This window comes from Asterias rubens, chromosome 1, assembly GCF_902459465.1.
Source record: "Asterias rubens chromosome 1, eAstRub1.3, whole genome shotgun sequence".
Taxonomy (NCBI): domain Eukaryota; kingdom Metazoa; phylum Echinodermata; class Asteroidea; order Forcipulatida; family Asteriidae; genus Asterias; species Asterias rubens.
The window spans coordinates 31,331,640-31,342,835 of NC_047062.1; the positions used below are offsets into that span (position 1 = coordinate 31,331,640).

At 38.3% G+C, this 11,196-nt stretch overlaps 2 protein-coding genes across 2 annotated transcripts in view; both read right to left on the reverse strand.

Moving 5' to 3' along the window:
* Positions 1–2,876: 2,876 nt before the first annotated feature.
* LOC117294635 (lisH domain-containing protein C1711.05-like) lies at positions 2,877–4,463 on the reverse strand. The gene is made up of 4 exons (XM_033777173.1): positions 4,442–4,463; positions 3,883–4,052; positions 3,579–3,597; positions 2,877–3,376 (listed from the first exon to the last, which is right to left on the reverse strand). The coding sequence occupies exons 1-4, from the start codon at positions 4,461–4,463 to the stop codon at positions 2,877–2,879; spliced, it is 711 nt and encodes a 236-aa protein (XP_033633064.1).
* Positions 4,464–5,172: 709 nt separating this feature from the next.
* Positions 5,173–11,196, reverse strand: part of LOC117294734 (endoprotease bli-like) — an 8,706-nt gene continuing 2,682 nt past the window's right edge. Inside the window, exons 3-8 of the mRNA XM_033777274.1 lie at positions 10,760–10,981; positions 9,053–9,465; positions 8,364–8,533; positions 6,733–6,885; positions 5,930–6,045; positions 5,173–5,281 (exon numbers count right to left, since the gene is read on the reverse strand). Of these exons, the coding sequence (XP_033633165.1) occupies positions 5,269–5,281; positions 5,930–6,045; positions 6,733–6,885; positions 8,364–8,533; positions 9,053–9,465; positions 10,760–10,981 (1,087 nt within the window). The 3' untranslated portion in view covers positions 5,173–5,268. The remainder of the gene's footprint in view (positions 5,282–5,929; positions 6,046–6,732; positions 6,886–8,363; positions 8,534–9,052; positions 9,466–10,759; positions 10,982–11,196) is intronic.

An 11,196-nucleotide genomic window follows, 5' to 3' on the forward strand; every position in this document is an offset into this window, starting at 1 on the left:
GTTGAATTTGGTTTAGGGTATCTGACTAAGTATTTAAGTAGGAATCGCGCCCTCTGTCGGCGGATTGTAGAGTCTCCCGCGTAAAGTTAATGAGCCTGCATTAGATGGTTAATTGATGCACTTGCTTGATGATTTTGATTAATTCTGGTTAAAAATACCACTCTATGAAAATACCAAGCGCAACAGGATAAAAAAATGAAATTAAACAAACAATATCCCCAAATACGAACCACACCACGAGAAATCCCTTCCAAATACTACTAATAATCATTATAGAACCGTTACAAAAGTTGTCACTCACAAAGATGCAAAAAAAAAAATAATAATATTATTATATGATTTTGTTTAACCATGATAATGCTGGAAAATTGCCCCTCTGTTTATGTTTATGAAATATGTTTATGTTGAAGTTGTCTTACCAAATGCATTTTGTTATTTTTAACCACTCGGGTAATTTTACATAACAATACAAAACAGTTATTTTAGTATTTATGTCTGATTAATATTTCCAACTTCCTCTAAGATCAAAATAACATGGTCCAGTTTTTGCAAAAGTGATTATATTCAATTAATGTTATTTTCTCTTTACTAACGAAAAACGTACATGAAGTTCAGGTAGACCATGGGCATTGCACAACATACATGTAACATGCATTAGTGTTTGAACACAATCGCTAACGATTGGCAGATTGTTCCTAAAAATAATTATATTTAATGGGTTTTATTTTCACTGTGAAATAAAAAACATACAGTCGTGGGCGTTTGGCAAACGGGCAATGCACAAAATGAGGTAGCATGTTGTCTGGCCACTGATGTACGTGCGGTATGTAGTGCTCCATTATAAATAACTCATGTTTAGGTTTGTAACCCTACTCGTTATTTGTGGCAGTTTTTTTTCTTCTTTTTCGTGTAAAACTATTATTAAAATGTTATCCTTTTTTCTCGAATCGAAGTATATTATTTTAAATTTAATTCCAAACACTCGGGTAAAATCAGCCACAACTCGGCAATAAATCTTTTGCAGTCTCGGGGCATGTTAAACGATTTCCTTTTTTGTTTTTAACCTCTTTGTTTGGTGGTTTGTCTTTTAAAACCGTTGAAAGGGTGTGGCAACCCTTTGCTGACGCCCTATGCAGTAATGGGGCAAGTTAAACGATTTCCTTTTATTTTATTTTTAACCTCTGTTTGGTGGTTGGTCTTTTAGAACCCTTGAAGGGGCGTGGCTACCCTATGCTGACTCTCAAAGGTTTAAATATTGACATCCAATAGCTCTCCATTGCTCGTTGCCAAGTAAGTTGTTATGCTAACAATTATTTTGTGTAATTACCAATAGTTTATTCTTAATTAGTACACAAAGACACGAACACACAAAATTATCAATTACCAATCTCAACTTTATTTCAAAAGTATAATTATTCTCTTCAACTCTTCAGAAGTGGGCAAGGTCTTACAGTTCCTGTCAGCATAACACTAAACATTGATTGATTTATCTATAGGGTAAAAGGACAAATAATTTTAATAAATTAAATTGATTGTGATTTAGAGTTTTGATAAATAGCACAACAGTACAAAAACAGATAAATGAAAATTTTGCATTGAGGATTTATGATCGAGTCTGTGTTTTTAATTTCCATGAATGGTTCGAATTCAAATCAGGATTAAAAAACAATACAACAAAAACCCATATTATTTCACTTGAAGTGCAGACCAATTAGTTTTTAAATCCTAAGCAGGAGCAATTACTTAAGTTGAGGAAACGGTGTTTTTAGTTTTGAATAAGGAAGTGATATTTGAATATTTTAGCTGAACTAACAAAACTGAGGATTTGCGGAAGAATTTTCTGTGGCCTTTGTCAGGAGACAAAGAATGCACTTTGGAAAATGTTCAAGAGATCTTTTGATATACTCATTATCTTGATGTTTAAAAGGGAAGCTATAATAGTTTGTTCACACATCTTTGTCTACGATCAGAACTCCATAAATTTAGTTTCCTTCCTCCATGTTTGTTAAAGGCACTGGACACATTCAGTAATTGTCAAAGACCAGTATTCTCACTTAGTGTGACTCAACATGCATACAATAACAAACCTGAGAAAACTTCGACTCAATTGGTTGTCAAAGTTGCGAGAGAATAATGGAAGAAACAAACACCCTTGTCGCACAAGTTGTGTGCTTTTAGATGCCTTGAATTTGAGACCTCAGATGAGGTCTCGAATTCAATTCAAATATGTTAGTGAGATATTACTTCTTTCTCAAATACGTTACTTCAGAGGGAGCAGTCTCTCAATGTTTTATACTGTCAACAACTCTCTATTGCTCGACACCAAGTAAGTTTTATGCCAACAATTATGTTGAGTAATTACCAATTGTGTCAAGTACAGTCTCCATGCTTTAAACAAAGGAAAAACGATAGATGGTATTGTTGTTTGTAAGAGCAGTGTCATATATTGATTGTTGTCAGAGTCATGCTGATTTCTTTGGCAACTTTGTATCAAGAAAGATAACAAAACATTTTGTGAAAGTTCCTGGATCAATGACTTGCTTTGAGGAAACAAATGCTTAAAGGCACCGGACACATTTGGTAATCAGATTATATATTAGCTAAACTTATTTGGTTATGAGCACTGGATAGATGTTGATAGTATGACACTTTGTGAGAAACGACTCCACCTGAAGTAAAGTAGTTTTTGAGAAAGAGGTTATTTCTCACTTATGTATTTGAATCTGAGAAAGACTTCAGGCCTGATGAAGCCTTCCTCAGACATCTGAAAGCAACAATTTCATTTGTTGAGTCAACCATCGCACTCTCTCTCGACTCGACACCGTCTTCGCGACATCCTCCTCCGCATCGTCTGAGACCTCCTCGCTGTCGTACGACTAATTCTCGCTCTCCTCGTCCAGGTCCCTATAAATCACAGTCTGCTTTCCCTGATTACGAGTCTTAGGCTTGCGGCTCGAGCTCGTCACCGCGACAGTCTCCGTTTCAAAATCACTGGAGTTAAAGCGTCCTCTCGTTCTCGTGTTTACTTGGTTAGATCGTCGACTTATCGCCTCCGGACTTGACGTACTCCTCCTGCTCTTCCGCTTTGATGTGGACCTCGCTCTTGATCGGTCAGACCGCGTTCGATGGTTACGCGCATCGTCTGACATGTAATTGTCCGTGTCACTATCCCTCGACTTCTCGTCCGAGCTATTGTCTGAGTTTGAGACGTCTTCGGTGGCTGAGGACGAATCGTTGCTCGAGTCGGCGTTCTTCTCGCTGCCATCTTCGCTGTCCGAACCCTCTTCCTCCTCATTTTCATCTTCTTCGTTGTCGCTTACTACTGGCTGATTTCTTGTGGCGTACCGCTTCATGTGACCGTTGCTCAAGTTAGAACCTGCGGAGTCAAATTCACATTTACAGTTTTCAAATCAATTCAATCAACATTAATACATATTGGTGAAAAAGAGGAGGATAATTATTTAAATCGAAGCAGTCAAGAGCTGGACAAGAAAAAGATACAATGAAAATTAAATGAAAAATAATACAATGTAATGGATAAAAAACATAGGTTTAATTTCCCTTTGATAACCATTTACCTGAATTCCTTATTGAAGACTAAGAGAATAACACAAAACCCAATCTTATTAATTTTGTTCATATACACCGATGCATGTTAGCACTGTATACTCAGTACTTTCCCGAGCTCTGTGAAAACAAATCACAGGCATGTTAGTCAATCTTCCAAAAACAAATAATTAACTTTCCCTTACCAGAATTTCTTGTAGCAACGTTTCTTCTCATCCCGTTTCGTTTTGGTCTTAATGGTTTAATTTCTTCTTCTTCTTCTTCTTCATTTTCTTCATCATCTTCATCATCTTCATCTTTCTTTTCTTGCTCCACGTCTGTTTCCTCCCCCTCCTCCTCCTCATTTTCTTCTTCCTCCTCCTCTTCTTCACTGTTCTCGTCTTGGTCTTCACTTTCTTCTCCCGAATCATCTTTCCTCGTGTTGCTGGATTTCGTTTGCCTCTTCACTCTTTCTGCAACGCTTTTTGAAAGTGTCGTTGATTTCCCTGAAATGAATTTAAACGATGGGTTTGTGAATGAGACATTCTTGGCGACAAACAACTCTTAACAGTTCATCAATGAACTGCACCCTGGGATTCGCAAAATTTATCCAATTACTTGTTTTATTATACCTGAAGTTGTCACTCAACAATGTCAACATTTGATTATTATTATATTGTATGATTTTTGGGGTTGAACAAAGAATTTACTTGAGTGGGATTAAAACCAACGCCCTACGGATTAACATGCCGGTGCTCTACCAACTGAGCTGTCTAGCCCTATGTTGGCGGTGTCCCTATTCTGTCAATATCTTTGTTCAGGGGTGCCATTATATTTTATGTTAAAGTTGTTACACAATTGGGGTTGAACAAAGACAAATCTACAAAAGACAGACTTGGGCCTTTGACCTGAGCCATCTTGGTTTTATTTCTTAAGTAAGTTTTCAACACCGTGAGGTATTATTATTAAATCGAAAAAGACAAGTCAAATCTGGTCCTGAGTTTACTGGCCCATCGCTAAATAACACTGGCCTCAGACCTGTGGTTAAGTGTCAATATTAAGCATAGGGATCTTGTACAACTTGTCCCTCCTTAAAGGCACTGGACAGTATTGGTAATTACTCAAAATAACTGTTAGCATAAAACCTTACTTGGTAACGAGTAATGGGGAGAGGTTGATAATATAAAACATTGTGAGAAACGGCTCCCTCTGAAGTGAAGCAGTTTTCGAGAAAGAAGTAATTTTCCACGAATTTGATTTCAAGACCTCAGAATTAGATTTTGAGGTCTCGAAATCAAGCATCTGAAAGCACACAACTTTGTGTGACAAGGGTGTTTTTTTCTTCCGTTATTATCTCGCAACTTCGACGACCAATTGAGCTCAAATTTTCACAGGTTTGTTATTTTATGCATATGTTGAGATACAGCAAGTGAGAAGACTGGTCTTCCAGTGTCTTTACCTCTCTTATACTGACCTGAGTTTTTACTCTTGGACGGAATGTTCTTGGCACTTAGTCTGGTACTGGTTGAACTTTCTTTGGCATTTAACTGTCTTGAAGTACTAGGTCTGGCGACGCTGGCTGAGTTCTCTCTGGATGGCCCCGCCCTAGATGACCCCGCCCTGGATGACCCTGCCCTGGATGGCCCCACCCTGGATGGCCCCGCACGAGTAGGGCTCTCTGTCTCCTTGTCTTCTTCGCTGTGAGATGACGAGGCTTCGCTGTTAGAGGACGAGGCTTCGGTGGATGGGCGAGGAATGGAAAGGAAATGTTAATGTAAACATAATAGTAACAAGTCATGGATATTAATTTTTTTGAAAACTGAAAAACAATTAAAAGCATAATCATTGCCAGTATCAAGACACACATAAAAGACTTGTTAAGACACAAAAACAATCAATAGTATACAAACATATAGAATCAAGCAATGAAAACACACAAATGAAAAGCTAAAATATTTATCAATAAATGATGAAAACAGTGCAAACCCAGAGTGACTGGCATGCCAATGGATAAAACGTCTAATCATTTAAACATAATGCTACTTCTGTTATTATTGTAGAAGATCAAGACAAAACTACAGATACAAAACAAAGGAATACAAGTTTACGATAACAGCAAACAATTGCAGCATGCATCAATTTAAGGACAATGAGAGGACAAGTGCAAACCAATATAACAATCTAGTTCACTTGTCTTCATTGTAGAGAACTTATTAAAACCATCGCTGCTTATGCTGGCTTTTTGTCAGAGAACAACTGTACAGGGAAAACACAATAGCGTGATTGACTAGAAAGCTAGCATGCCCTGCGCTGTGAAGCTGTGGGGGCGCACCCATATTGTGTCCAAACCTAAGTAAAAGCCTTTATGTTTTTTAGGGTTTACCTCTTGAGTCCTGAACGGACTTGCTTCTCATACTTTAGAGCTGATTTGTAGTCGCTTAGAATAGGTCTGAATTGCTCCTCGAAGAGTGCTGATAAACGTAACGTCATGGAATAGATCTGAAATGGTTAGAAAGAATGAAAAGGTAAGGTCACTTATTAAAGATTTTCTAAACTTATTTAGCGGTAATAATTTTATAAGTAGGATTTGAAACATTTTGCATGGTGAAGATACAATCAAGTAAGGTTTGCGCAAACACCATGTAGGGCTATGGTGGTTCGGAGATAACCAATAATGGTATAACAACTGAGACATTTCTATCAGTATGCTCCATCAACATGCTTGAATCGCCTTCTTCTGAAGATGATCGGAGCATACTGATCAAAAGTTAAGATGTTAAATCATCGGTTCTTCTCAGAACTACCACAGCTCATACGAGAGTGGTAACATTAATATAACATTATTTATTTTGGTTTTTACCCATATACACCGATGTGTGTAAGCACTGTATATACTCAGTACTTTCTTGAGCTCTGTGAAAAAAACCACAGGCATATTACTCGGGTGGGATTCAAACCCACGACCATTGCAATTCTAGAGCAGTGTCATTCTAACTAGACCACCGAGATTGCCCGATAGCTAGAGGCAGTTCCAATCATATGTTTCAGCAGGTACTGCTGCTTATCTACATGGTGTGTGTGATTGATTGTTAATAAGTACGCCCATTTTGAGCCTTATGCTGCATACTCCTCAGGAGTTCAATTTATTAAGTAGTATGTCAAAACAGCTTTAGGGGAAACATTTACCTTAGATTTTTTGTTTGGGGTGTAGCTTTTTGAGTTGGTGAAGACGAGGCGTACATCTTTACAGAATTCCATGGGGTCTTGGTAGATCATTCCTTCAAGTTGCTCTCGGACTGTGTTCAAGTCCATAGGGGTGTCTATGATGGTGCGATAATCCTACAAGGAATAAGATTACAAAGAGAGACCCATAATTGTTTGGTTTCTATTTTAAAGGCAGTGGACACTTTTGGTAATTACTCAAAATAATTTTTAGCATAAAACCTTACTTGGTAACGAGTAACGGGGAGAGGTTGACAGTATAAAACATTGTGAGAGACAGCTCCCTCTGAAGTGACATAGTTGTCGAGAAAGAAGTAATTTTCCACGAATTTGATTTTGAGACCTCAAGTTTAGAATTTGAGGTCTCGAAATCAAGCATCTGGAAGCACACAACTTCGTGCGACAAGGGTGTTTTTTTCTTTCATAGTTATCTCGCAACTCCGACGACCAATCGAGCTCAAATTTTCACAGGTTTGTTATTTTACGCATATGTTGACATATGAGAAGACTGGTCTTTGACAATTACTAATAGTGTCCAGTGTCTTTAATTGGATCTACCTCATCTTCTTAATTATGCTAATGACACCAAGACACAATGATCAGAACTCATTTACACCATTTCAGACAGGTGCTCCAGAGTCACACCAAACCAATTTCTGAATAAAGTACATGGAAATTTCGACTTCTGAAACAGTTCGGAGCAACTGGACGCGCTTAGCATAGAAAGATTGACTGTTTCAGTCGATCCGAGCGAATCTGGATTTTCTAGGTTTCAGACGTCGATCTTGCACGAGATGAACCTAATGTAAATGTTATGTTAAAGACAATGGACACTATTGGTCTTCTCACTCGGTGTATCTCAACACATGCATAAAATAACAAACCTGTGAAAATTTGAGCTCAATCGGTCGCCCAAGGTGCAAGATATTCATGAAAGAAAAGAACACCCTTGTCGCACCATGGTCACACGAAATTGTGTGTTTTCAGATGCTTGATTTCGAGACCTCAAATTCTAAATCTGATGTCTCGAAATCAAACTTGTGGAAAATTACTTCTTTCTTGAAAAATACGTCACTTCAGAGGGAGCTGTTTCTCACAATGTTTTATACTATCAACCTCTCCCCATTACTCGTTACCAAGTACATGTAAGGTTTTATGCTTATAAAGATCCCGTCAAATTCTCCAGTGTCGATATCCTCCTGTTAGAGTTAAGAAAAAGAAAGAAAATTGCACGATCATTTTTAAAGGGTTTTGTTACCTTTTGTAGATCAAGTTTTCGGCTATGACATGAATCCCTACTCACTATGAATGGAGATGTGATTTTCAAGTTAAGCTAACAACAGCTAAATACCAGTAACAAGCAATATGAAACAAATGAACATTTGGCTGGTAATCCTGTTTTCATCAAGAAAGAAAATTCATGCTAAGCAAATTTCCGTGCTTAGCAGCTCTATGTAATTGGGCCCTGTTCTTTTCAGAACCAACACTATTCACAAAACATTTTCCCGTGGTGCTACCGATAACCTCACCTAACTATATGATTAAAATAATTTAGAGATATTAAGAGATATTTATTAAAAAATTATAATTTTTACCTCATCGTCCAAGTTGTGTTTTGTATTTGGAGGTGCTTTTACTCCTTTGGCTAAATTATCCTTGTCAATAACGATCTCTTCATCATCTAGCTGCTCTTTGTTATAAAGGTCAACGACCACGTTGTCTTCAATATGTCCTGAAAGATCAGGGTTCACGGCTGGGTTTTCCTCTGAATTGACAACAAAATTTTATTACAAATAACCCTCCTACTTTTTGACCATTTATTATTATCCACTGTGGTTTGATTGATATGTTATGCAGTATCGTTTTGAATGATAGCTATATAAAATATGATATCATGATGTGAACTGCATCTACATGTGCACAGTACACAGTCAACCCTCCTACTGTCTTTGAGAAAGACTCTGCTAGGGCCGAAACGTCAGGGGCCAATTTCATAGAGCTGCTTATAAGCAAAAATTTTGCTTGAGCACGAATATAGCTTGCTTATTTTTCACATGTTACTGGCAAAAATGTCATGCCATATACATTGCTTGTGACTGGTATTTAGCTGTTGTTTGCTTAGTATAACAATTGAGTGTAGTCTTGTCCGGTAATGTGATTTTACTGAGCAAGGATTTTTTTGCTTAAGCAAAATTTTGTGCTTAAGCAGCTCTATGAAATTGGGCCCAGGTCATTATTTTCTTTTGCAATTACTTGAAAAAAGAGAGATTTGAATGAAACGCACCGTTAGTTGTTGTCAGGTCAGCATCATCATTAGTCCCGTACAACACCAGCTGGAAGCTGGTGAATCGAGCCACCTTACTACTTCCCCTCGGAATATCAGGAAGGTCCTCCTCCTGCGACTGGACCCCCGGTGGGGTGTGGTGATGCTCTACCTCCAGGCGCCACACCCCGTTTGGGTTCTCGTCCCAGTTCCGTAGCGACATGAAAGGAAACTCGTCCACTGACTGAGTGGTGTTGTCATTCTTGCGGGTCGAGAGGAGCTCGGAGGGGGTGCCCTGCGGGGACCAGATCGTCAGGGAGACGTCGCCACGGCGGGGGGCTTGGTAGGAGATTTTCGCGATGGTGTGCTCCAGTTTGGTGATGGGGCAATTTATATCTATGTAGACTACGGTGGACATTCCTTGAAGGATTGATCTAGAGAAGAAAGTTAGGACAAACGAAAGATAAGCATTTGAGGTAGGGATGGTCACATAATGAACAAAATTAATATAACAAGTTTGCTTGAATGACTCAAAGCGCCCTCCATTGTCTGAAAAAGACTTGTTTTCAACTGACTCTTATATGAGTTGATGGAGGGTGAAGCTTGTTTGTCCAGAAGGAGAATATTAATTTTGGTTTTTACCCATACACAGATGTGTGTTAGCACTGTATACTCAGTACTTTCCCCGAGTCCTGTGAAAAAAATATCACAGGCAGTTTACTCGGGTGGGATTCGAACCCATGACCCTTGCAATTCTAGAGCAGTGTCTTACCAACTAGACTACCGAGATTGATGTAGAAGGAATTTGTTCCACAGTGCTAGTGCAGTGCAAGTCTTGGTGAAAGACGCTCTTGTTGAGTTGGGCCTACAAATATGTACATACATGGAAGTATTGTGGCTGATGAGTGGTTAAGAGTACTGAATTCAAACTCTGGTGTTTCTGATCAGCAGAGCCTGTGTTCGAATCCCCAGCCATGACACTTGTGTCCTTAAGCAAGCCATTTAACCAATACTTCGTCCTTCGGATGGGAGGTAAAGCCGTTGGTCCCATTTGTTATGTGCATGTAAACGAACCCAGTGTACTTATCAAAAAGAGACGGGGTTCGCCAAGGTTTTCCTTGCTGTGGCTGCTGTATACGCCGTAGCACCTTGTAAACCCTTATTAGGTGCTAAATAATTGGGTCTCAGAATTCATCACTTCAATAACCTATCTTTCTGAAAGTTTGTACATAATCAGTGCCTTGAGTACCTTCTATGGTAGATACGTGCGCTATATAAGACTTCGATATTATTATTATTACACATGTTCGCAACTATTCCACCGGCAATTTTTGATGCGCGCAAACCCTTCAGCAAGAACTTATGGGGTGGATATATGGAAGTTTCCCCAACAGACCTCGGTATCGTTTGAAAGTAATGTGCACAGCGCAAAGTTGAGCAGGGGAACGTGATAGTTGAACAACAACGCCTTGAACAAAAGACTAGTGCATCCCTCTGAAGTCAGTTAAATTCACAACTCTCACTATACTTAGAATGTTCATGTATTAAAAGTGCATTTGTGTTTTTGTTTGTATGGGCATGCCTACTACAAGCTTTGGCTTTTCTGGTTATGCCCCCCCCCCCCATTTCTAATTCTCCTCAGTACTGTTCTTTGTCATTGTTTTTTTTTTTTTCTCTGTTGGAGCGGAAATAAATGTCTTGAAATGAAATGAAACATTGAAAACTCACTTATGATATCTTGACGTTGTGGTCGAGTACGTCTGCTGAGGTCCGACTAGTCTCCAAGTCAGAGCCAGCTCTACCATCTTGCCGGCATCCAGCATCCCGAATCCAAACTTCTCATTGGTGTGGAAGCCAGCGCCGTTAATGTGCCAGCCAGACTCTTCCACATTGGGAATGTGGGATCCGTGAACAACGATGTGCTGTAGATCACGCCAGGTCAGATTTGGGCTGCAGAAGAAAGACAAACGATAGTATTAATATGACTATTATTATTAATAATAATAATAATAATAATAATAATAATAATAATAATAATAATAATAATAATAATAATAATAATAATAATAATAATAATAATAATAATAATAATAATAATAATAATAATAATAATAATAATAATAATAATAATAATAATAATAATAATAATAATAATATAATAATAA

Excerpts from the sequence above, each read along its gene's own strand:
- LOC117294635 (XM_033777173.1), bottom strand. The coding sequence starts at position 4,463 with ATGGCTCAGGTCAAAGGCCCAA. Across the intron at positions 4,053-4,441 it reads GGCTCAGGTCAAAGGCCCAA|GGAAATCAACGACACTTTCA; the intron begins GTCTGTCTTTTG and ends AATTCATTTCAG.